At 40.9% G+C, this 26,010-nt stretch overlaps 1 protein-coding gene and 1 long non-coding RNA gene across 3 annotated transcripts in view; one reads left to right on the forward strand and one right to left on the reverse strand.

Moving 5' to 3' along the window:
* Positions 1–20,633, reverse strand: part of ZFC3H1 (zinc finger C3H1-type containing) — a 40,874-nt gene extending 20,241 nt beyond the window's left edge. For both annotated transcript variants that reach the window (XM_027455578.3, XM_027455579.3), the window contains exons 1-15: positions 19,889–20,633; positions 15,127–15,543; positions 12,626–12,690; positions 12,171–12,369; positions 11,270–11,496; positions 10,701–10,824; positions 9,871–9,968; positions 8,775–8,978; positions 7,932–8,096; positions 3,916–4,053; positions 3,385–3,503; positions 2,881–3,027; positions 1,615–1,789; positions 1,312–1,443; positions 74–622 (exon numbers count right to left, since the gene is read on the reverse strand). In XM_027455578.3, coding sequence (XP_027311379.1) covers positions 74–622; positions 1,312–1,443; positions 1,615–1,789; positions 2,881–3,027; positions 3,385–3,503; positions 3,916–4,053; positions 7,932–8,096; positions 8,775–8,978; positions 9,871–9,968; positions 10,701–10,824; positions 11,270–11,496; positions 12,171–12,369; positions 12,626–12,690; positions 15,127–15,543; positions 19,889–20,510 — 3,381 coding nt within the window. In that variant the 5' untranslated portion in view covers positions 20,511–20,633. The remainder of the gene's footprint in view (positions 1–73; positions 623–1,311; positions 1,444–1,614; positions 1,790–2,880; positions 3,028–3,384; positions 3,504–3,915; positions 4,054–7,931; positions 8,097–8,774; positions 8,979–9,870; positions 9,969–10,700; positions 10,825–11,269; positions 11,497–12,170; positions 12,370–12,625; positions 12,691–15,126; positions 15,544–19,888) is intronic.
* On the forward strand, positions 12,304–13,114 carry LOC140001922 (uncharacterized). Its single transcript, XR_011807722.1, has 2 exons — positions 12,304–12,395; positions 12,965–13,114. It is a non-coding gene; the product is annotated as an uncharacterized lncRNA (long non-coding RNA).
* Positions 20,634–26,010: the final 5,377 nt, after the last annotated feature.

Below are 26,010 nucleotides of genomic sequence, written 5' to 3' on the forward strand. Positions count from 1 at the left end.
AAAACAAACATATATAGGAATTACAGCACAAGCTAATAAAAACCACCCTCATATTTACTGTTAGAGCATTTACCTGACCACACAATAGATCTTCCTTGGGTGATATAAAGGCAGTACTTTTCAGTAACAGCTCTTTCAAGCTGTCAGCTTTAGCATAAAGTTTTTTCAGTTCATCAATATTCAACCCAAGGAAAAGCTCAGGCTCCTCCGCTGCCTTTTTAGAAAGTTTGTTTATAGTTTCTTGTTTTGGAGTGTCCATGTGTTTAAGATTTGGTTTAGTATAAGAATTAGAGTCTCTGAAAGATCTCCTTCGTTCTCGGTTTGAGTTAGATAGAACTTCATCATCGAAGTAGTTTTCTTCACTGTCCAAAGACAATTTATCCTGTGTGAGATCATGAAGTGATGGCTGAGGTAATGCAAATTCAGATTCCTCTTCTGCCTGAGGTGCAATATCGGATTGTTCCTTGGTCTGAAGTGCGCGAGCCTCTTTCAATTTCTGAATCTTCAGAGCATACTCGTACTCTAATTGCTGCAGTCGTTTTTTCTCTAATGCAATCAATTCTGCTGAATGCTTTTTTGGACTTGATGCAGGGGAGTTCTCCAATTTCAATATTTTGCTTGGCTGAAAAGGAAAAAAATCCCTTTATTTCATTTTCACATTTACTGATCTATTGACAGGAGGTAAATTAAACATGGGCAAGATATTTAACTCAAGAGTTTATAAAAATATTTTTAAACTCTCGCCAAGATTTCAACAAACAGCAGGAAAACCACAAAAGTTTCCCACAATTCAACTGGCATGTTTGCAGGTTTTTCAATAAGAATTACCCTACATCACGTGCTAGCCTTCAATAGAAGTTCTAGTCATAGTTAAAAGGCAAGCTACAAAACATGTGTAGATTGGAAAAGCAAAAACAAAAAAATTACAAAAATAAGCCTCTTTGTTTTGTTTGTTTTTCGAAGTAACAAAATCAGATCCCCACTTTGGTGCTTTTCCTAGATAGTTTTAATAAGATCAGTGATATCTAGCAACAGGACTTGTCTTTCTTCACAGATAAACAACATTATCTATATATTAACAACATTCCTTCAGCAAATACATGTAGACTATGAACAATTTTTTTTTTTTTAATGCTTAATGCTTTTCCTGTTGAAGACTCAAAAACGGAGGAGACAAATTATGAAGAGTCCCAATGTTCTTTGAAATGTCTTCCTGTTTTTTTCTGATATCCCATCTGAACAAAGCTTCCTAATCAAAATTGCTACTACTTTTCAAGTGCAACATTGTTTAACAGCATGCAGCAGACTTACTCCAAGGTGATCTTGCTCCAGTTTTCGTTTCCCAATTTCCTTACTTGCTACTGCTTTTGCTCGAGCAAGTTCTTCCCCATATTTCAATGCCAGAGCTTTTTTTACTGTTACTCGTTGTTGAACTTTATGAATCTGAAAAAGAGAAAAATATAATACTAAGATGCAAGTTTTCAAATAGGATCACATAATAAGAAAACTCATGAGAATGAATTAATTCTCCAAAGCAAGCCTACTGCCTCCCAAAATCAAACTTCGCATTCCAAGATATCTAGCTACAGTAAATAGAAACATTTCAGAATTTACTTGTTCCTGAAGCTTCTTGAGAAACATTTTATTAGCATTCAAGATCTTCTCTGTTGCTTGTAGCTGTTCAGCCAATTTGTTAATTTTGTTTTCAGCAATTCGAACATTCTCTCTCTTCTTGGCCTCTTGTTGCAACAAATGTTTCAAGACAGATTCATCCTTCATCAACAGAAGTCTAAAAGTAGAAAAGTCATGTAACTTTTTTTTTCCAGAGATAGGTCTCTTGGAGATATCATTTCTCCCCTGAAACCTTGGTAATTTAAGAACTTAAAATAAAAGTTCTTTGTCACTCATCAACAAACAAGTTTCTCCAAACAGTCTCAACATCTATAACACAATAGGCATCAGTATTACATGTATATACAAAAGATTTCGGTGTTCAAGTTCAGCAGTTCAAAGCAGATGAAAATATCTTAGTTATAAGGACAGAAGAAAGTAGGCAAGTGGGCTATTTTAATAGTTTTTCAAAATTAAGCCATGCAAAAAACATGTTATTGCTTTCTGTTACAGAACAAGCTCATTCTTTCATAGGGTACATGCTCGTGCCCTGAAAATCTTGTAATCTCCTGAGGTGGGTATGAAAGCACAAAGGCACAGTAATTAAAGATGAAGTTATGCATTAAAGGAAGATAAAGACTTGGATGGATAGAAGTGAATAAATGATGGAGAGGAGAGGGCAACATGCTATATAGAGAACACACACCAGTTTCTTCACAAGCCCACACAAATCAACAAAGTGAGAAGTTGAAAAGAAGTATGCAAAGCACTTATGATCTTTGCCACAGTTACTTGTAAGGGTGAGAAACATGGAAGAGGCATGCTAAAAGATGTAAGTGACAAGCTTCAAACAGCACACCTATTCTGCAGAAAATACTAATTCATCTATATCAGACATATCCTTTCCAAAACATGCTCAAAATGTACTGGGGAGTGAAAACCACTTTGTTTTCATATTTGAGTTATTAAGTAGCACGGATGAAGTCACTGAGTGTAAATGCAACTGAAAACAGTCAGTGTGATGAATCCTACTTACAAGTTACCAAGCAGCATGCTGGCCCTACAATGCAGGCCCTTTTGTACAGCAACAGAATTCAAGGCTGAATTGCTAACAACAGCAAAAAAAGCCATAGAGGTCTCCTGTACTTCAGCTACACACTGAAGATACATGTCTTTACATATATCTTTTTTTTTTTTTTTTACATGTATGTAAAAACTTTCACCCTTCTAACCAAACAAGCTAGGACACTTGGACAAGCCAGGACTTACTTATTTTTCTTCAGCTTCGCTTCTGCTTCTGTAACTTGTTTTGTCACTACTGCTATTCTCCCAATTCCATCAACTTCACCATCAGAGTTTGCAGGGGACGAATTGTTCCTCAGTGGATCGGATTTAATTAAACGCTGCTTCTCACGACTAAAAGAGATGGTAAAAGCAAAGATGTTCATTAGTTTCAGCATTTATTCCCAATTGCTTTAAAATCTTCAAGAAAAACAGTAGCGATGCAAGACTTCAAGTTAAAAGAAAAAGAACTTTCCACAACTGCAATCATTTACTGCAAGTCAGTTCAAATCTAAGGACTTTCCTTAGACTCCTAAAGTTGTCCTACTAAAAACTGATGGTGGGAAAACTGTAGGTAACAGCAAGATCTTCAAACAAAGAAGGTCTTCAAAACGAAGGTGTTCATATTTTAATTCCAACTGCAAATATATGTTAGTAAAGAAATACAAGGAATACACATTTTACTTCAGCAATAATAAAACTCAGTTGTACCTGGCAATCTCTTCTTTTAAGAGTCTGTACTCTATCTTCTTGTCTTCTGGTAGAGCCTCTGGAGTTCTCATTGGATCATTTTCTTTTTCCGATTTTGGAGGGGCTTTGATTTTTGAAGCCTTTTACAAAGAAGTCCAAGTCAATACTACTCACACAAGTTCAAAATACAGCTATTAGCTGCTATCTTTAAGCAGTTTTTCAGCACAAACTTAAAACTGTTCATGGTTACAAGATCTTTCATGCCAGTGTTTTTTTCTGCCATTACGCATTGAATTTGAACTGAAACAAGTGACATCAAAATATATTATACCGTAACTGTGTATTATACATTGTATCTGCAAGATGAAGTCTTAACAAAAAGATTTCAATCAGCTTGTGTAACAGAAGTTACAATGTAAATAGGAGTAATCTGGAGTACTCTTGACCTTTTCTACTGTAATCCAAATATTTCTTGACCAAACTCAGAAGCTTAAATTCTGTATACATAGGTATATTTTGTAATTATTTTGCTATTAAATACTGATAGCTTACCTCAACATTTCTTCTTGCTTCTTTTATCATGGATTCTAGTCCTCCAAACACACTGTTAGTTGAATTAGATGGCTCTCCATCAGACTCACTATCATCTGAATCATTTAATGTAACCACAACAGACTTGTGTTTTGGAAGCTGTAAAAAAAAAGTTTTTATATCAAGAAAAAGTTAAGAGATGACTGATTATTTATTTACTAGAAGAGAAAATAGATGCTAAAATCCTTTGTTAGCATGGCACAACACGATACACCATTTCCATGCTGTATGAAAAAACTAAGAATTCGTGCATCTCCACTAGCACCCATCCCTGATACTGTAACATAAACGGAACAACATTCTCAACCTACTCTCATGTATCTGTAGCATATTTCTGGCTCCACGGTCAACACATCTATCTCAAACCTTTCACTCCTATAATCCGTAAATTATTTCGCTTTTAAGGAAAATTATCACCTACCATTTGCAGGCAATTTTGGCAAGTAAACTGGAAAATAACAATCAAATCTGCATTAGAAATGTGGTAGGCGTACAAGACCTCCACACACTCTCGATGCCTCTGCCCACAGTTAGGTCTAACTGAATTTCCAGTGAGCTAGCGGCTCAGGCAGTTAAACTGACAGAACGCCAACTGCACAGGAAGAACATAGGCTACAAGATTAATCACGTTTTACCAACATTACTAACTGAAACAGTTCACCGAAAATCAGAGGATTGCCAATTCCAGCAGAGAGAATGATGCAGGAATAGAGTAGTTTAGATAAGCCTCAGATGCTCTGCAACTGCATACAGGAAAGACGCAATTTCAGTTCACTTTTCCAAGGACTTCTCTTCCCATCTCCCAGTTTAAACTTTTTTAAACTTTCATCTGTATTTAATTGTCCAGACCTAGCTTTTCATAGAATCATAGAATCATAGAATATCCTGAGTTGGAAGGGACCCTTAAGGATCATCAAGTCCAACTCTTGACACCGCACAGGTCTACCCAAAAGTTCAGACCATGTGACTAAGCGCACAGTCCAATCTCTTCTTAAATTCAGTCAGGCTCGGTGCAGTGACCACTTCCCTGGGGAGCCTGTTCCAGTGTGCAACCACTCTCTCTGTGAAGAACCCCCTCCTGATGTCAAGCCTAAATTTCCTCTGCCTCAGCTTAACCCCGTTCCCGCGGGTCCTGTCACTGGTGTTAATGGAGAAAAGGTCTCCTGCCTCTCGACACCCCCTTACGAGGAAGTTGTAGACTGCGATGAGGTCTCCCCTCAGCCTCCTCTTCTCCAGGCTGAACAGGCCCAGTGCCCTCAGCCGTTCCTCGTACGTCTTCCCCTCCAGGCCTTTCACCATCTTCGTAGCCCTCCTCTGGACACTCTCCAACAGTTTCATGTCCTTTTTATACTGTGGTGCCCAGAACTGCACACAGTACTCGAGGTGGGGCCGCACCAGCGCAGAGTAGAGCGGGACAATCACCTCCCTCGACCTACTAGCGATGCCGTGCTTGATGCACCCCAGGACACGGTTGGCCCTCCTGGCTGCCAGGGCACACTGCCGGCTCATATTCAACTTGCTGTCTACCACGACCCCCAGATCCCTCTCTTCAAGGCTGCTCTCCAGCGTCTCATCGCCCAGTCTGTACGTGCAGCCGGGGTTTCCCCGTCCCAGGTGCAGGACCCGGCACTTGCTCTTATTGAACTTCATGCGGTTGGCGATCGCCCAGCTCTCCAACCTATCCAGATCCCTCTGCAAGGCCTTTCCACCCTCATTCGAGTCCACAACTCCTCCAAGTTTGGTGTCATCAGCAAACTTGCTCAAAATACCTTCTATTCCTACATCCAGATCGTTTATAAAAATATTGAAAAGTACCGGCCCTAAAATGGAGCCTTGAGGGACCCCACTAGTGACCGCCCGCCAGCCTGACGCAGCGCCATTCACCATAACCCTTTGGGCCCTGCCCGTTAGCCAATTGCTCACCCATCGTATGATGTTTTTATTTAGCTGTATGGTGGACATTTTGTCCAGTAGGATCCTATGGGAAACCGTGTCAAAAGCCTTGCTGAAGTCCAAAAAAATCACATCAGCTGGTTTCCCTTGGTCCACCATACGGGTGATCTTATCATAAAAGGAAATCAGGTTAGTTAGGCAGGACCTACCCTTCACAAACCCATGCTGGCTGGGACCAATGACTGCTTTGTCCCCCAGGTGCGCCTCAATAAGTTCGAGAACCATCTTCTCCATGATTTTACCAGGCACTGACGTGAGACTGACAGGCCTGTAATTGCTAGGGTCTTCTTTCTGACCCTTCTTGAAAATCGGCACAACATTTGCCAGCTTCCAGTCTACCGGGACCTCTCCAGACTCCCAGGATTGTTGAAAAATAATTGAGAGAGGTTCCGCGATGACATCCACCAGCTCTTTCAGCACCCGGGGATGAATCCCATCTGGACCCATGGACTTGTAGGGATCCAGGTGGAGTAGCAAATCCCGCACACGTTCAGGGTCAGTTGGGAGTTTGTCATCCCCACCATCCCGGTCCTCCAGCTCAGGGCACGCTGGGTCCCGAAGCCCATCATCGGCATTGAAGACAGAGGCAAAGAAGGCGTTAAGCGTCTCTGCTTTGCCTATGTCATCGTCTGTGAGTAGACCTTCCCTATCAAGGAGCGGCCCTATGTATTCTTTAGTTCTCCTTTTTCCATTCACATATCTAAAAAAAACCCTTTTTATTTTTTCTCACAGACACAGCCAGCTTCAACTCTAGGTGTGCTTTAGCCACACGAATTTTCTTCCTACAAACACGAACAGCATCCCTGTATTCTTTCCATGTCACCTGGCCCTCCTTCCAGTAGCGAAACACTCTCTGTTTCCGCCTTATCTCCATAAGAATGTTCCTGGTCAGCCACGCCGGCCTCCTGCCGCGCCTGCCTGACTTGCGGTATTTAGGAATTGCCTGATCTTGTGCTTCTAGGAGGCATCGCTTAAAGAGTGACCAGCACTGTTGGACATCAAGGCCTTCAAGAGCAGCTTCCCAGGGGACCTTGCTGACTAGCTTTTACCTCAGGACAAGACACCACCAAAGTTTCTAGACACGGCAAAAAAAACAACTATACTTTTTGAAGTGGAACACACTCAATTTCTGCATTTCTTTCTGATATTCTGAGTATTGTCCAGAAAGAAAACAAGGATCACATCTACTTCTTCTGAATGTACTACAGTTGCAGTTTTTGCACTACCATCACACAGTATACAGGCAGACTTCCAGTTTTCATTGGTGCAGGAAAACAGAACAAAACTCTGGTCCTCCCAAACCCAGTATTCCATGGTACTACAGCCAGTGAAATCTAGTTTGATCTAACTGGGCATCCAACCCTTCTCCACATTTTCTAATGTCTGATGTAACAGTTCCCTATTAGTGGCTCTCACTATTCACAGATGAAAGCCATGAAACTGGTTTTGGCACAGTGGGGAAGCATAAACTGTCCCTAAATCCCCTCATTTTTCCTTCTAGGCAAAAGACAGCAGGGAAGGTCAAAATCAATTTTTCTCCAAGTAGTATAGGAAGTTAAGTAAGGAACAGGACTGACGCTCCAGATGCCAGTATAAAAGGGAGGCACTGTTTGGCCAGCAGCAGGAAAAAGAATTATACCAACAAGGTCCTGATGACCACTGTATTTCAAGCATTTTAACATGAATAGCCCAGTTCTGTGGACTAAGCATGCATTGCAGGTGGACTTCACTAGTAAGTTCAAAGCTTTAGTTTAGTTTAATAGAAGGGAATGCCATTTGTATAGGAAAAAGAAAATCGTAAACTTTTTTAGATCAGATGAGTGTGGGTGTGTTTTGATGTCTTCTTAAACTGTTACATTCTTAATTCAGCGTCAAATTCTTTCTAGAAAAGCATACAAATTATCACTCCACCATTCTGTGTTGTATCAGGAGAAAACAAAGATCACATGTATTTGTTGTTCACCCAAACTGAGTACAACTTCAACGTGTGGTCTTAGTAAGAGAAAGAACAAGTATTTCCTTACTGTGATCACTGCTCGTGGAGGCCTTGGTACTCTAACTAACTTCGTATTTTGTACCCGTGGCTGAGAGACAGTATTAATACTGACAGCAGACAGATTGCTTCTTGGCACAGACTGCAAATTATCTGGAACAGGAGGGGAAGGTGGACCACTGTTACTTGAAGTTTCCTAACAAAATAAAACAAAAATATAGTTATAAAAACACTCGTTATACACAGCTACTTTAAAAGACATGGAAATGTAAGCATAAATGAGGTACTGCCTAAATCATAATTTCAAGTTCTGAGACACATATGGAACAGACTATCCAAAAATATTAGGCAAATCTTGCAATACTGCCAGAAAGGCATGCAAGAGTATTTAAGTTATCCACGGTTCACAAGTCAACTGTGAAAGACTGGTGACCTTTTAATGACATCAGAAACAACCCCAACCTTCAAAAACAGAAACTTTCTTCCACACACAAAAAAATACCAAACACCCTTAAGCATTAGAACCTGCAGCTGTCTCCCAACCAATCTGAGACAGTTAAGCAATAAAAGTTTTACTGAAAATAAAAAACCCACTTCGCTCTGTAGTTTCAAGGTTTTGGTACCTTGAAGTTTCATAGTTCTTTTACAGAAGACATGCTGCAAGTTACAATTCAAAGGATATCCTGGGGTGGGATTTGTTCTGGTTTCTTTTGGGGGACAGAAGGAGATGGATATTTCATTGTGGGTTTTTTTGTTGGTGGTGGTTGGTTTTTAAGTTATCAGAAAGGCAAACTTATTTAGGAGGTCACATTTAAGTTTTGGTCAAGAATGCCACCTAGAGGTTTACATGTACATGCAAAAACCAGTGAAGTACCTCGGATCTGAAAGCTCGTTTGTTAGCTAGAGACTTGAGTAGCTCTTCTCGTAAGAGCATCTCCTCTTCTTCTTCCTCATCTGCAAATGGAGGTTTTGGTGGCTGCTCAGGCTCCTCAGGTGGAAGAGGTGGTAGAGGTGGAGGCGGATCAAGAGAAACACAGGAAATACCCTCCATATAAAGTTGGTTCAAAGATGGTACAGGCTGAGATAAAAAGAAAAACAAGGGGTTGCAACTTTTGAAATTTACTATTTCCTTACAATTATTTAGTAAAGATTATGCTATATCTAAATTATTTCATGGTTTAAAACTAACTCGATCTGCAGCAGATTTAAACTACTGTCAAAGGCTGGTGCTGAACACTTGTAACGACCCAAAAAAAAAGATGAAAATAACAAGGTTACATTTGGATGGTGAAAGTAGTGCAGACATACAAACTCTAAATGAAAATTCAAAAGTATAGTCTAGCCAAAGATATATGGCTGACTTGATAGGTGAGGGCTAATGGATTATATCACACTGCTCAGAAACAGTCCTTACAAGGTTTTTACAAATTTGTCTTAACCAACAAAGTTACAGGCTTCCTTCATTAAAAACTCAGAGGCCATCATGACACAGAAGAGCAAGTTTCTGTTGCCTTCCTAAATAGAGTAAGAACTGCTCATTGAATAAAAGTGATGAGGAAAAATTCTATTTTCATGGGAACTCTGTGACGCGAAGACAGCATGTAGTCAAAAGGCACAAAGTTTGAAAGGACTGGGATGAGCTACAGGCTTCCCCCCAGCCCTTCTAGGTAACAAGCTCTTTTTTGCTTGATGTAAAGGAAGATTTTAATGCTACTAAACAAATAAGAGAAAAAATGAGTTCAATAAGGAGAACTTCCATTGAACAGAAACCCGATTAGGCAAAAAGTAGCTGAAAAAGTTTAAAAAAAAAAAAAGAACTGCAAGACTTCCAGATAACCAAAGGAAGTCACCACTTGGCTCAGATTTTTTTCAAATACAAACTAAATTTAATCCAAACTGCAGCATTAGAAATAAGACACAAAATGAGAACTACTAACATTTTCAAATACATTCCTTCCAAGGTTACTTACTGGAATTGGAGGCGGAAGCGGTAGGGAAATTGGTGGTACTGGAGGTGGAAAATACGCCATTGGACACTCAAAGAAAGGAGGCTGTGCTGGAGAGGAAGCTAATAAAAACAATTGTAAGAAATACTGAACAATAACTCAAATTTATACTTCAGCTGACTTAGCACAGCAGAAGGAGGGCTTCCTTCAATTAACGCTTTTCAAGTCAGTTGAAAACACAGCACAGTGCATTTATTTCACACACAAAAAATAGTTAACTGTACAGTTTCTATTTTACAGATGAAATAGAAGTACTCCCAAAGAGTACTACTAAGGTACTCAGGATGATTTAGCCCATGTATTTCATCTAATTTGCAAGAATATCTTCTTAAGCCATGTATCACAGCAGTATAACCCCTGACTACCACAGTAGTGCTACAGCACTACAACCCAGGCTGCAGCTCACCTTTACCACACAAAGGCACACAGCTGATTCAAGTTCCATTTAACATCTATAGGGACCCCCATGCCCTTTTCTACAAAGCTGCTGCCTATCCAGTCAACACCCAAGGGCCCTCACTTTCTACACAACTCCTTTTGAATGCAAACCATAGATTTTAGTGCTGCAGCAAGTACAGTACAACCTTGAAGACTTTCAAGATATCCCTACAGCAGAGGTGAAAAGGAAAAAAAAGCCAGTGTTAAAGCAAGACAAAACTAGCTTACATTAAAAAGTTAGTGCACATTGCACCTCAAGAGAATGATTTTCCTTCTAAAATAGCAGCTCATTTCCCACTTTTTAACTTTTTTTTTTAAACCATTTACTATACAAGAAAGCTGAAAATTAGTCTTACCTGGAGAGTTAGTTTCGCTATCTGTATCCATAGCAACTTCATCATAATTATCATACTGATATATGCCTCCTGCACTATCCACAGACGGTTTATCCAAAGACCATCTCAAGTCTGTATCTGAAGACTAAACACATCAAAAAGGGTATTTTATTTAGCTGATCTTATGTCATTCTTCTACAGCAAAACAAATTTTAGAGACAGGCACTTATGTCTTCTAATTATTTCATAAATACAATTTACTCAGCTTATTCAAAAAAAGGCAACTGAAAATCAACTTCTAAGCAAATCCATTGCAGGCAGTGACTTTAAACCGACAGTTTAGAAACTGGAGCTCTTCAACTCTTTGGTGAGGGGAGCAGGAGGAAATAAAAACCAATCTTACCCAAATGAAAGGGAACATCTGTCTAGGAAGGGATTAAAGCAGTAAAACACCCTGAGGAGTTTTTTTTTTTTTTTTTTTAAGGGGTTAAGGAAAGGTAGGTGAGGGTGAAATAAGGAGGGAGAACAAAGACAAGAAAACTTACGAATCCCAAACATAACACCTGAATACCATACTACAAATTCATTACCCTGCTTCTTGATCTCCTCTTTCCTCCAACTAGCTTCATAAACCGATTGTACTGCTCTTCTTGATTTGAGAGGTCCCTAATTTTTCTGATTTCTTCTTCTCTCTTTCGTCTCTCCTCTTCCTCTTCTTGTTTCCTCTGGTCTTCTTCTTTCTGACGCCTGTCTAGTTCCTTTTGCTGCTGTATCTTCTTTGATGTCTTTGTCTGTTGTTTCCTTAAAGTTTGCTTGGCTTTAAACAGAAAGACATGCAATTAACTCCACCTTAACTAAATAGTCCCCCAAACCCTAGATTCTTGAGGAGCTTTGAGTAGGTGAAGAGGGTTCTAGAATGATTAACAGCTCATCACCCACTGTTTCATAGGATCATAGAATGCTTTGGGTTGGAAAGGACTACCCTCTAACTTCTTTTAGTTTAAAGCCATTTCCCCTTGTCCTATAACTAGGCTCCCTGACAAAAAGTCCTTCCACAGCTTTCCTGGAGGACCCCCTTTAGGCACTGGAAGGCCGCTGTAAGGTCTCCCTGGAGAGGTCTCTCTTCTCCAAGATAAACCACCCCAACTCACAGAAGAGGTCCTACAGTCATCCTCATGACCTTCCTCTGGACTTGCTATAATACTTCCATATCATTCCTGTGCTGGGGGCCCCAGAGCTGAACGCAGGGCTCCAGGTAGGGTCTCAGGAGAACAGAGAATAGGGGGAGAATCCCCTCCCTCACCCTGCTGGCCATGCTGCTTTTGATGAAGCCCAGGCTATGGTTGGCTTTCTGGGCTGCAAGCACACATTGCTGGCTCATGTCCAGCCTCTCAACTACCAAAAAATATTTTTTTCACACAACGTAACTATGTATTTCTACTTCAAAGTACCTGCCATTGGTAGCCATTTCAGTAACATTAAACTTATTACCTGTAGCACTCGTTTTTTTTGTCGAATGTGTTTTTGTACTGGCTTTGACTTTTTGTGTTACAGTTTTCGTTTTTGTTAGTTTTTCCTTGCTTTCCTTCATCACCTGCTGTTCTTTTTGTTGCCATTTTTTACTAGCAGACTGAAGTGCAAGAAGCCTAAGCTGCAATTCAGACATCTCTTCCTCTTCATCAAGCAGCTTCTTCAGGAGAAAAAAAAAAAGAAAGGGTAAGACAAAGTGAAGAAGAGTCATTTAATAAGTGACATTGTTTTGAAAGTCTGTTAAAGTCTGTCCAAATTTTTTACCACGAAAAAGCTTAAAAATACTGCTCTGTTGGTAAAGTGCTGTTCTTGAAGAATGAACTACTTTTACAGTTGAAATGTTTGAGTAGTTTGGAAAAAGGTATGAGACCATCATAACGCAATTATGCCTCATTCACAAAGGAATACTTCCTTACCTTTTCAGATGCCACATCTGAACCACTAACTTTTCGCGCTGATGTTTGTTCTTTGTCTTCTGAACCTTCCAAAAGAAAAATACTGTGGTTTTAAGCAAGCTGTTTCTCATGAAACAAAGCTATATTAAAATGATGTGCAGATTTGAATCCATGCAAAGATTTTTCATCAATATCATTGGTACACTACGTAAAACAGAACAGCAGTTGTATGTATATGAGCACATTAAAACACACTAATATAAACTTGACAGGTCTGTTGAAATCTACATCAGATTGCATAAGCCTAAGGCAAGACTTGCCTTTTTTTTTTTTTTTTTAAATAATCCTTCTCTCTTACAGCTGACATAAACTTCGCCAAGAAGCAGAGCAAAACAGATTAGGAAACCAGGAAAAAAGAAAGCTTCTTGCCATCCATTTTATGCTACCATCTCATATCAGTTGGTGTCCCGAGCATCTCGGATTCCCCTGGCAGCTATTTTGAGTAACAGGTCAGTCTTTTGCAGAATAAAGGCTCAAAGCTGCAATAAGAAGACATTTGCTCCATTTCACACCAAAAAAAGAAAAAGCTGTGCCATGGAAACAAACAGCAAATAGTAATGCTTTCCTGGTGAACATTAGTATGCTGAAAAATTAAGACTGTTCAAAAAACATGCATTTCTTTATTAATATATTTTATATGCATATATATTATACACATGCTATATCATAACTTAATTGTTCATGATTAATAGAACTGAGCATAATTAGTTCATTTTAATATTGTAATGTATAATGTAACATAAATAAGATATAAACATATATAATTATATTTATCTGCATCACAGGAAGAAAAAACTTTTAGAGAGGAGCTTGACAATCTTTTCCTGTATTAGCCTTTCTTCGAAGAGATTCCTTCCAAGTCAGATCAGGAGAAAGTAAATTGCACTCAGTGAAGCTTTTACTCTTCCCCATGTTTTATGGAAAGTCACATTCAGAGAAACATTGTTTAAGATATACCAAATCCTCAAAACTAAACAAAAATGGTATTTAACAAATGAATGTCTTCCTGCTTGTACATGTATGGATGTTTCCAACACACAGGAAGAGGAAAAATAATAGCTAATGCCCATCTCCATTCCAAAACAATTCAAAAAAGTTAGGCAAAGATCTTAATCATTCAGTCCACAGGACGGAAGGGACAAGATGCAGATAAGGACATGGTATGCAAACTAAAACGCCCTTTCAGATCAGAAGAGGACAACAGGCTGAAGAGACTAATGGGCAGCAAGGGAAGGAGAGCAGGGAACAACGTAAAGCCACTACCACTGGAGTTAAATCACAAAAACTTAATTCCAGAAAAAGACACAAGCTTCCCTCACTTTTAATATAAATTCTTCAACTTGAACAGGCCTGGAAAAATGTCCAGGACACCAGTTAAAATAAATGTAATAGGAAAAATGAATGCTGCTAATATCTTAAGAAATGTGTAATTAAGTAGCATACAATCACTTGATAGCCATGAATCTGCACCGGGTTTTTCCTACTTAGGAAACCTGCATTACATTGCCAGAAAGGCCTCTGTCTTACACACCTGTCTGCTTTCAGACCACCTTTGTCATACACTTAACTGACTGGTGCACAAAAATCCAGATGCTCTTAATACACATTACAGAATCTATTTTCCCTACCATATGGTCTGTATTTTCATCTTCGGTGCTTCTAAACTTTGAAGCTGGATTTTTCTGAGACTGCTTTCATTTTTATTCCTGCCTTGCTGTTATCCTCCTGCAAGTTACTTTTTTTTTTTTCCTTCTATGGCCAGAATCTCATTTTTCCTGATGTCTCCCATTGAAAACTACATTCTCTCAAAGAACAGCAAAATTTTTATTTTATTAATAGGAAAGACACAAGGGGAAAGGTATCTAGAATGAGATGGTTTATCTAGGAATTATCAGTTGTGTGTCTTGTTTTTTTAAACAGGCTCTCTTCTAAATTTTCATACTGAAGATACGTATGAATGACTGTGTTTTAGTCCTACCTTTCTTCGTATTCTTACTATTCACATGGATCCTTACTCCACCCATTTACTAATTTGTCTCTTCTTACTCCATCTGTTTAATTAATCTCTTCCCACTCAAATTGATAGTTTACATACACTGACAAATCAGCTAACATCAGATGACAAGTGATATGCATTAGTGCATCCTCTACACAGCAATCATTTATTAGAACTAGATGAAGCCTCAGAATAGTAAGTTTAAGTTAAGCAATTGCCTTATTTTGCTAGACTTAAAAATAAGCTGAAAGACAGAAGTCAGCAGAACCTGTTTAAAAAAAAAAAAATGCTTCCAAGCAACTTCAAGGAATTACATAAAACTGGAAGGAAATAGACTTTAACTTACAAATAACATTTTAAATAAAACTAATATTTTAATACAATATTCCCAAACACTTAATATATATGAGAAACAATGGCAAGCAAAAAGAACTTTACAAGCTAGAACAACTTTACAATTACTTACCTTGGGCAGATTCTGTGCCTTCAGATTTTTGTGATACCTGCTTTGTTCCTTCTTTGACTTTTTTTAACCTGCTCCTCTCAGCTGGAGTAGGCAGTTTTTGTCTGAGAGGTTTCAGTTCAAATGCCTGAAAGGCTATAACCGGATTTTTCTCCTCAGGAGAAACTTCTTTTATAGCATCTGTTGTAATACTGTCAGTTTCTACAGTTATTTGGTCCTCAGTGTCCACCGCTTTATCACCATCATGTTCATTTTCTTCCCTGTTGCTCAGAGCCAGTCTTTCATCTTTATTAATGTATTCAAGCTCTAACTGGATCTGCTTATACTTCAAGAGCAGATCCTCAAAGCTTTCTTCCACAGAGCTCTCACTTTTAGAAGAGTAGTTCTGCTTTCTAGATGGGGACCTCCCAAAAGTTTTGGCTGAATTACTGGTTAAGAAAACTAAGACAAGAACATATACGACATTAAATAGCACATACATGACCAATAAGGACTAGACTACAAATTCTTTTTGTCATAATCAATTCTGATAAATTTTAATTTTACCATAATGCCAGCTTGAAAAATATCACCCATAAAATAAGAGCAGCACATAAGAGATGCGTCCATTATTAAATATGGACGGCTTAAATACTTTCTCAAACCAAAAACTTAAGATTTTCTATTTATTCCAGGAATTTCATCAAAGTGCTGAGGAATCTCTCTCTCTAGGTCACGGTACCCTCCCGGGAACAATTGCTGCGATACAGAACATTTCTGGCATTCCAAGGAACAAGTCAAGCTTCCAGAGGTCCTAACTCTATCGCTGACCCCACAGCTGACACTGACAAAGATAGGTTAAATTCATTCTCACTCATTTTATCCTTTCCTAAAATGCTCTGACCTAGCTACAGCCCAATTAAAGGCTGCAGTAATTGTAGCTCAACAAACACATTAAGGCACCAGCTGTGAGGAAGAAAAAACAGCGGCCAAGACTTGCAATCAAAACATCCAAAATGGTAGAAGAAGGTTTGGAATTACTAATTACTCAGAAAGAAGTTCTCTACGTGTGCCCAAGGGATACAGATTTTCTTGCCACGTTGTCTGAAGCAGACAATGGAAACATTTCTTAGACAGCTATGGTGAAATTCCCACCATCAGAGGTTCACTTTCTTTTACTTTGAAAAGCTCTCTTACAAAAAAAAAAAAAAAAAAAAAAAACAGTAAAATAATTACCCCCAGGAAAAAATACTTAGGACACTGAGTCAGGTTTGACTCATTCAACTTCCAGTATCAACCCTCCGTGATAACAACTGACTCACAAAGTTATGGAAAATGCTTTTTCATCAACATTATGTCTCAAACCAATATATGGAGTAAAACTAGAAGCTAAAATAGGCATCCCCCGAATGCAAAAATATTGAGCACTGAGGACGATAACTTTGCTTCTCTCACAACATTCATCACCAACTTGGATGTTTCACTACAAGCCTAAGGAATCTTGGTATCTATCCTAGAAAAACAACTCCCGCATTGCAAAACATTTCCTGTTATTACAATGCTCTTTTCAGCTTCAGCACAAAAAAGCAGAAAGTAATCCATCTAAACTACATAAAATCCAGAAAGCAAACACTATTATAATTTGAAGTTCTATAAATATATTGAAAATACATCCATAACGTAAAGAACTGGGTGCAGTATAACCACAAATCACATTAGTAAGCATATTTGCAAATCTGCTTCTAAAAAAAGATTAGTGATTGTGAGTCCCAAGAAAACTTGCTAATTTTTACAATAGACTTATTAAGCTATTTAACATCTAAAAGTTATCTATAAATAGTTTCTGGAGTCATCTCGAATTGGCTAAAGACCAAATTTTGAGGTATTTTTTTGAGCTTGTGCCAGAACTTCCGAAAAAGGTATTAATCAGAAATCTGGCGTTTCTCGTTTTGGCTGCCATAGAGTTAATTTACTTCATAGCAGCTGGTATGGTGCTGTGTTTAGGAGTCAGGGTGAAAATGTAGTGATAACACACTGATTGATGTTCTAGCTGTTGCAGGGCAGTGCTCGCACAGAGCCAAGGACTTTCCAGCTTCTTACACTGCCCTGCCAGCAGGGAGGCAGGGGGTGCACCAGGAGCTGGGAGGGGACACAGCCAGGGCAGCTGGCCCACACTGGCCAAAGGATGTCCCATACCTATGGCATTGTGCTGAATTATCAAACCTGGGGGAATTTCCTGGCATGGAGGAGTTGCCACTGTGCAGGGACTGTGAAAGCATCAGCTGGCCGCTGGTGAGGAGTTGTTGTTTGCATCAATTCCCCTCCTCCCCTTCCATTTCTTTCTTAGTTTATTCACCTATCTTTATCTCAACTCACAAATTTTCACATTTTTTACCCTCTTCAATTCTCTCCTCCACCCCACTGAGTAGGAACAAGTGAGCTGCTGTGTGGTACTTAGCTGCCTACCAGGTTAAACCATGACAGTGTTTCATACATAGAGCTTTGGTTGGTTGGTTGTTGTTTTTTAAATACATAGCTCTACACATAGAATGCAAGAGTAGGTGGAATGCTATGAGAGGCGGCCAGGAATGCATTAAAACAACACTTATTCTTCAGTCAACACTTCATTCTACAACCAAAAACGAGACCAATTGATGATACTGGGGTTAGAAGTGAGGAAAAATGTAAAAAAGAAACCTCTGAAGGGTTCAGCATTCACCAGGGAAAAAAAAATCATACTTTGGTCCCATATTTCATACTCAGAAGTCCACAAATCTCTACATATGAGTTTCAGCTGAATGCCCATCCAATAATATATTAAAGTTGCTAGGAAATTAAAAAAGATAAACCTATTAAAAGATAATATCCGAAGAAGAGTAAAAAGAGTTCTGGAAGTGCCCCACCATGTCACTGATTTACCCCTATTTATACTTCTACAACCCCTATTTATACTTCTACATAGCATACAAAGTACTAGTTCCATGGATAAAGGAAAAACAAACAAAAAAAAAAAACATTTCTCTGTTAGCACACCTTTGAACTCAATTACCCTGGGGAATTCCAAATACCACTCCAAATCACAAGCTTCCCTGCACCACTTCACGCCAATGAAGTGCACCCCTACCCCATTAATATTAGCAATGTGAAGATTCCTTAGTATTTAGGGATACTCTAATACAAAATCTTTTTGATGGCAAGGATATGAAAAATACAGAAAAAAAATACATTTAAGAGAGTAAGTCATGGGCCTTCCTTAATCATATGACCCACAAATAACTAAATGTGGCTCATACAGGAGCAATAGCATTATTAAATTGCGTATAACGCTTAAGCAGAAGAGTGTATCTCAAGTATTGCAGATAAAAGATTCTCCCCTGTGCTGCTTTTGGTTTGAAAATTCAATTATCATTTTCTGAATGGTCTTTTAATTAAAAGCAGACACGGAGACTGTATCAATATTAACAAGCATTGCAAGTCTGCTTATGATGATCAATAGATTGGCCCTGCAAATTACTCATTCCACAGGAAGTAATCATTTTCTGGTGCTTAGAGCAACACTGCAAACCAAGAGATATCTAACATCCATTTTCAGCACTAGAACCATCTTACTATGTAACCTTGGGCAAATCACATCTTCACACGTCGCCTTGCAAGAAACAATCCTCAAATGAAGAGTCATGAAGACTTCAGTGGTAATGCTCTAACAAGATGAGATTAAATAGCTCTTTACCGCTAGTTTACATATTCCCTTCCCACTCCAAAAGAAGAGCAGTGACACTGATAAATAATCTAGGATCTAAAGTAATCTAACGTAACACAAGGCTCCAATGATCAGCTTTCAAAGCCTTAAGTCCTGGCACAAGCTGGAAACAATCCCTGTTCCTTGGGGCTGCCAGCACAGCCAAGCAAACAAGGCACATCCTTTGACTACTGGTACAGCAGACAACAGCATTAGGAGTTTTAACTGCTGTTTCTCTTGGTTCACTTTTTATGGTTTCCATTTTTATATTTGCCTGTTTTCCGTTAGGCAAGTGGTTGCATTTCCGTGCCACGCTGCCCCTAAGTTATGTTTCACGAGTTGTTTTTTCCTATAACTGTCTTGGAAAATGAGAGGAGGTTTTTCCAGTGCTTTTGCAGTTCCCACTCTTACGAGGAGAAAGTGTTAAAAGTGTTCAAAGCCGCCTAATCAGCTCTCTAGGAGCAATCAGAGGAGAACACCCTCCAAGAAACGCAGAGCATGGCTTTGCAGAGAAACGTGGCTTTCCCACCTTACCCAAACTCCCATAGGAAATGTACTCAGCACACAGAGCCCTGTGTCAAGCGAGGTTTAGCTGTAAAGCTGGCTTTAGCTATACGTAACAACCTCTGCGGGCCTGTAAGCGAAAATGAAAAAAAAAAAAAAAAAAAAAGGCAGCGGATCCTTCGTTGCCCAATAAGGGAAATTAACAAGCTTAGCGTTTTACAGCAACTCCGCTGTAATTATATCCGCTCAGAGTGCCTCGCCAAAGCCCGAGCCCGCTTCCTAACAGAAGGGCTGGCAATTTGGGGCTAGAAACGCAGCCCCCGGGCCCTGCAGGGCTACAGGGCTTTGTTCCGGGCCACGCTTTTCCCCCCCTCCCTAAAGGCAGCTCCCAGCAGTAACCCTGCCTGCCAGCAGCCCCTGCCAGCAGGCGGGGTCCCTCCCTCCCTCCCTCCCTCCTTCCCTCCCTCCCTCCTTCCCTCCCTCCCTCCTTCCCCAGAGCCTCGGGCCACGCCGGGCAGCGCCGCCCCCCGCTCCGAAGGATACATTTGCGAGGCGAGGGCTCCCTCCAGGCCTGGCCGCCGAAGCCGGCGCCGCCTCCCCCTCCTCCTCCTCCTCCTCCTCCTCCTCCGGGCGGCCTCCCCGGCGGGTTGCCTCCCCGCTCGCCGCCCCGGCTCCTGCCCCAGCGCCAGCCGCCCCTGTAGGGCCGGCCTCGGAAGCGGAACCGGTCCAGGGCGTTGTGGCTGCGCTCCCAGAAGGAGAGCCGGGGGCCGCCCTCCGGGTGCGGGCCCGGCGGCATCCGCGGCGCCGGCAGCGGCGGCGGGTGGGAGCGGAACGAGTCCTTGGGCCGGTAGCCGCCGTGCCCGTGCAGGTGGCCCAGCTCCGGCGGCGGCTGGTGCCGGGAGCGGGGGAAGCGCCGGGCGGACGACGACAGCGAGAGGCCCCCGCGGAGGCCGGGGGGCGGCCGGCGCCTGGAGTAGGGCCTGGCGCTGCCGGCCGGGCCGCCGGGCTCGGAGCCGCCGTAGGGCCCTGCGCCGCCGCCGCTGCTGTTGTTGTCGTCGTCGCTGATTTCGCCGTCTTCCAGCTCGCCCTCCTCCTTCGGGGACAGCCCGCTAGGATCCAGCGCCGCCGCCTCCGCGGGCGCGGCCGCCGCCTCCGCGGCCGCCATGGGGCCCCCAGGCCAACGGTGCCGGGCAGGCGGAGCGCGAGCAGCGGCGGCGGCTCCTGCGCAGCGCAGAGCAGCGCGGCCCCGCGCCTCGACCCCGCCCCGCCCCGCCGCCTACTGCCGCCGCCCGCCCGGCGCCGCGCTCTCGCGAGACAGCGCCCGGATTGCGCAACGGCTGGGAGAGCGGGGGGAGCGCCCGCGCGGGGGTCTCTGGGTGATGTAGTCCTCGGCCCCGAGGGGGGGTAGGGAAAGCCGATCCCGCCTCCGCTAGGAGCCAATGGGGGTCGGTCCGCCATGTTGGGGAAGGGTCGGGGGGGGGGGGGGGTGGCCGCCATCTTGTGGAAGGGAAGGGCAGGGCGCTGGCTGGGCAGGGGCTGAGCGGTGTGGGCAGCGGGGGTTTGTCTCCGTGCACCCGCGGGTGTCTTTGCTGAGTTGGTGGGGCCGGTGCCCGGCCTGCCCCGGGCTGTGCAGGGTTCTCCAGCAGCGGCAGGCGGTGTCCCGGCGGTGTCCCGCACCCGCCCGGGCGCCATTTGCCCGCCGGCCCTCCCAGAGCTGAGCTGCTCCTTCAGAGGTTTCAGGGAGGCTCGCCTCTTCTGCCAGCCTCCACGGCAGAAGTAAAAAGCGAGCATCTCAGAGTGGAAAGCAGTTACATAAAAATTAATAAAATGGTACCACGTGTTTTTATCTGACTTCAAGATTTGAGTATTCTGGTACAAAGTATGCATTTCAAGGGCTTCATCTCATAGCAGGGCACTCTCAGGCGAGCAATGATTACATTCCTGGGCAGGAGGATGAGCTTTGTTTAGACTAGAACAGAATAAGACGTACTGAAAGCATTCTGCTGTAGGTCAGGCAAGGTATCTGGAGCAGTGTCAGATTTCTGTGTCTGCAATCTGATCTGCTGTCATTATAAATGTTTTGATTTCACCACATCTAGTGATGATAAGCTCCAGAAATTTCCCTCCCAGCAGACATTGGTTGGGCATCCCAGGATTTTGCATATATCTGGTTCTAGTTTACAGTTAACTTTCTTCCAAAGTGTTCTCACACACCAGAAGGATATTAGTATCAGCCTGTTTTAAGAGGGGAGGGAAAATGCTTACAAAACTAAGGTAGTGGCACAGAAGTAGCAGCCCTATGGGAAATTAACTTCATGTGATGTTCCCACATCATTGACTGTTGCCATATGTTTGCTCAGAGTTCATCTAAGAAACCTGTGTGAATAAATCTTCCTAAGAAAGAAGCTTAAAGACTTATATGTAAGAAGGAATATCCAATTTTAAAATAATCATGAAGTGTACATAAGTTCTTACTGAACTCAGTTAATACCTTCAAAACACACATGAATATAAAAAGAAGGACAAATAAGAGGAGACAGTAAGATTGAGAAAAAGAATTAAAAATTATATTCAAATAGAAGGCATAGCTGTCCACTGATAGATAGAAATTATTTGTCTCATGAGAAGCTTTAAATCAAAAATTTCACCATGAGATATATCTGAGCAAATTATCTCAAATACCTTAAGAAATCTTTCCTTGGATGAGTTAGAAATACAAGATAAAAATAGGAGATGCTTGTATGAGGTATGAGATAAAAAACAGATATTTTACAGAAAACTATAAGAGCTTTTCAAACCAGAAAGTAGACTCTAATCTTTATTTTTGATACCTATGCTGAGTTAATACTAAAAAATACATCAGTCATGTTGATAAGCTCTCAACCATTCACTCACAACCATCACTCGGTGATGAGAAAACAAATGACATTTTGCAAGCGTTCAATTGTTCAGTACCTATCAGTTACTAATAAAGACTTCTTTAAAATCTGGGAGATGTTAAAACATGATTTCAGGTTTTTACATGAGATTATAATAGTGTCTGGTGGAAGAGGTGTGAGTTCAGTCTTAAGTACATACACAAAGCTTACTTTTTTTTTTTTCTCCTCTGGGAGAGGCTTTATTTTTAGGAACATAAAATAGTTGCTGCAGATAACTTTAGATGGAATACACATATTCAAGTGGAGGTTCGCTTCTTCTGGTTGTACATTCCTAGAAAGAACTGCAGTTTCTTCTATGGAACATCAATGCCCATTCCTTTATCCCCTGAGATTTACAACTGAGGAACTCCTTCATTGGCACTTGAAACTCTACACAAGCCTCTCTGTAAGGGCTCATAGAAATTAACGTCATGTTGAGAAGTAAGCAAGCAAGGTCAGAAACTTAACCGCATAACTCATGCTCTCTTTAAGGCAAAGATGACTGTAGGCTTTTTCTGCTGAGTTTGTATTTTACTTGAAAGTAATATATCTAGGTCAACACCAAAGACCACAGTGAGTGTATAATGTGTATTTTGTCCTGTGCTGGGATAATTATTTTTCTTTATTTCTTCAAATTGTGTACACATGTAATCATGGCTGATCTAAATACAGAACTAGAAATATTCTGTAGTGTTTTTATTTCATTTCCTGTTTTGACATATGCATGTGATTTTGTTAAACAAAAATATCTTATAGTTGGATTCCTTTCCAGATAAGAGAGTTGTTTTATGGATCATGGTTGCTACAGCCAATGTCATGCTCGTGCTGTTTCACAAAACAAAGGTCTGTGGTCTTTTTCTACAATGCGATAGGCATACAAATACATGTAAAGATGATTAAACACAACCATGTCCAATATTCTGATATTTTCACATTTTTCCTAACTACTTCCCTGCATATTTAAGAGAAAATCTGAAAATGAGTTCAAATTAGTATGCTTTAAAATAATATGATCAAGTGTACCATTTCTATCAAATGTAAATACTGCCATGGGTTGCATGTCATGTGTCGGAATGAGAAGTGAAAAATATAAACCTCACATCAACTTCACAGGAGACTTTTTTTCTGATGAGGGAAGTGAAAGTGTGCTATAGCATTTTCATCTGTATGAACATGCAGTATCTGTTAAAAGCACTGTGGAAACAATCAGAGACAATGTATTATCATGTTCTGCAGTCTTTCTCAGTTCTTAATAGTCCTCAATATGAACGTTTTTAAAGTAGTATTTCCTACAGCATATACGTAGAGCGAAGGATGATGAAATTGGTCTTGGACACAAGCAGTTAGCTGTTGGAACAGTAAAAGGAGCCTTTACTAAAGAACTTTTTAGATGGAGGGAATGAAGGGTCATAAGATGATAGTTATTTATTTGTACCGGTCTTAGTGAAGATATAAGCTGTTGGAGACACCACAGGGGATAAAAATAAGTAACTCCTTTTGACCAGGAGTTTTCTTAACCTGTGCTTCATAACTGTGAGTCTGTCTGACTGAGACTGCGTTTCTTTAGCTGGGAAAGAAATGACTTGTCATCTCAATTTACATGCATTCTGCATGTTACATAAGTAGTAGTTTCTCAAGTGCAAATACCGCAGAATGTATCACCCCACTTCTTGTGCATTTTGACAAAACGCTTTTCAAGCAAATCACTTTCTGTGGTGTTATGGAATAAATATGCAGTCTATTTTGCAGGTTCAGGTCAGGCAGAAGTAGGTTATTTTTATAGCTCAGGCAGAGAGCACATAGCACACAGAGGTTCGGCCCTTTGCTGACACAAACTGACTTAAAACAAAAATACATAAAATTACAGCAAATACATTCTGCTTAGCTAGGGGCCTGATGTGACAAAGCCGCATCTGCACAGGAGGAGACTGTCACAGCAGCTGGAGCAATGTGTTCCTCATGACTCTGTCTGCAACCCTGGGGCATCAACCTATGTCTGTTCAGCTTCTCTCTCTTGTCACACTGCTGTGTCCTTGACAAACTTTTAAGCCTAGGGAGGCCTCCTGCCACCTTCCCCGCTCTGAGACTTTATCCTCTCACAATCTTTAGAGATCCCCAGGGTGCTGCAGACAAGATGCAGGTGTCTTACTCGTGGCTCTTTTACTGAAGACCTTGCTGTCTTGTCTGTCCTTGCCTCTGGACTTAGGCATATGCCAGCATCAGCTTCTGGATTTCTCATTCTCTGTTCATTTCATGTCAAGGTACACAAATCCTATTTGCAAGTCTGGGATTACTGTGGTTACAGCAGTACCTCTGTACTTCTTAATACACTGTGTTACCATACAGATAATTATTTGAATAAACACATACAATACAACCAGTAGTAGTAATATATATATATAAACCTATAAACCCTACATTTTTTAATGTTTTCAAACCAGTTCCACTCTTTCCAATTATTGGGTTGTTTTGATTTGGCTGCCTCTTTTTTTAATGTGTTCACTCAAATCAAAATGTTTTTGGAGTTGTCTGTCATGTAGCTAAAATAGTCTTTTCCAACTACAATATGTATTTCACCCTTATGAGCCAGCATAAAGCCAAATTTTAATCTGTTTTGATTGTACAGATGCCAGTCATCTCAGTTGTTACTTGGTAAAAATGATCTGCAGTGTTATTACCAATTTACTTTAAGTAATAGCTAGCTTAGGTGGCTTTTGCCACCTCATGCATGGGAAGCATAATAGTCCCCAAATTTTCCTGCTGTGAAATAGCTTGCCTTTTCTGATAATATTCAGAGGGAAAAGATGTCAAATGTTAAGTAGCTGGGGTTACATACCCAATATAACATGGTCCTGTGAGAGGTATAGAAGATGAGCTCAATTCACAGTTTAGTGAGTTATCAAATAACTGTCTAGTATCATTCTAAGAATTAGTAGTTTGGGTACAATTACTGTGCCCCATGTAGTATGTTGCATTTGCTTTCACGTAGTAATTGTTCTCAGGTGCATCCAGTCCCAGGTGGATGGCAGAGCTAGAGCTTCATGCTTATGTATATTGAGTCAGTTCCTATTTATTGTCATCAGGGATAATTTTGGACAAGTAATTTCTGCCCTGTGGGAATTCCAAACTTGTCTTTATACTGAACTACATGCTGTAGGATGCATGGAGACACCTTCTTTAGAGTGATGAGGGACACTAACACACCCAACATTTCACAACATCTAAGTCTTTACCATTGTGGTAAACTAACAGAGTGGTGTTTTTATAATTCATGTGGTGTTGTAGAGACTTGACTCTTAGAGGACATGACGCCTTTATGGGTTCCATTCTGTTGATCTTCAGTCATCTGTGTGTCACCTCCGTGTAGACCCAAGTCTCTGGGCTCCCAAGAGTGACACAGTTCAGAGGAATGTTCTATAAAGGCTTCTTTTACCTGCAAGTAAATAATCCTCACACATTTAATTAGAGCCTTCCAATAATTCCACATAACATTATTAGTCATCTGTAGCTTGGATTGATGAAGTGGTTTAGGTGGGGTGTGCAAGAACCTTATGGGTTTACCCATTGAAATATTATAAGGTGATAGTGCACATTTTTTATTCACACGGCTCCTGAGACCATGGTAAAGCATCTGCCTATTTAAGGCCAGTTTCTTCACAAATTTTGGATAGTCTAGTTAAATGAAAAAATTCCTCTTTTCAACAGGTCCACAATGTAAATGCTGTTGGAACCATAAGGCTTTACAGA

Source organism: Anas platyrhynchos, chromosome 1, assembly GCF_047663525.1.
Source record: "Anas platyrhynchos isolate ZD024472 breed Pekin duck chromosome 1, IASCAAS_PekinDuck_T2T, whole genome shotgun sequence".
Classification (NCBI taxonomy): Eukaryota; Metazoa; Chordata; class Aves; order Anseriformes; family Anatidae; genus Anas; species Anas platyrhynchos.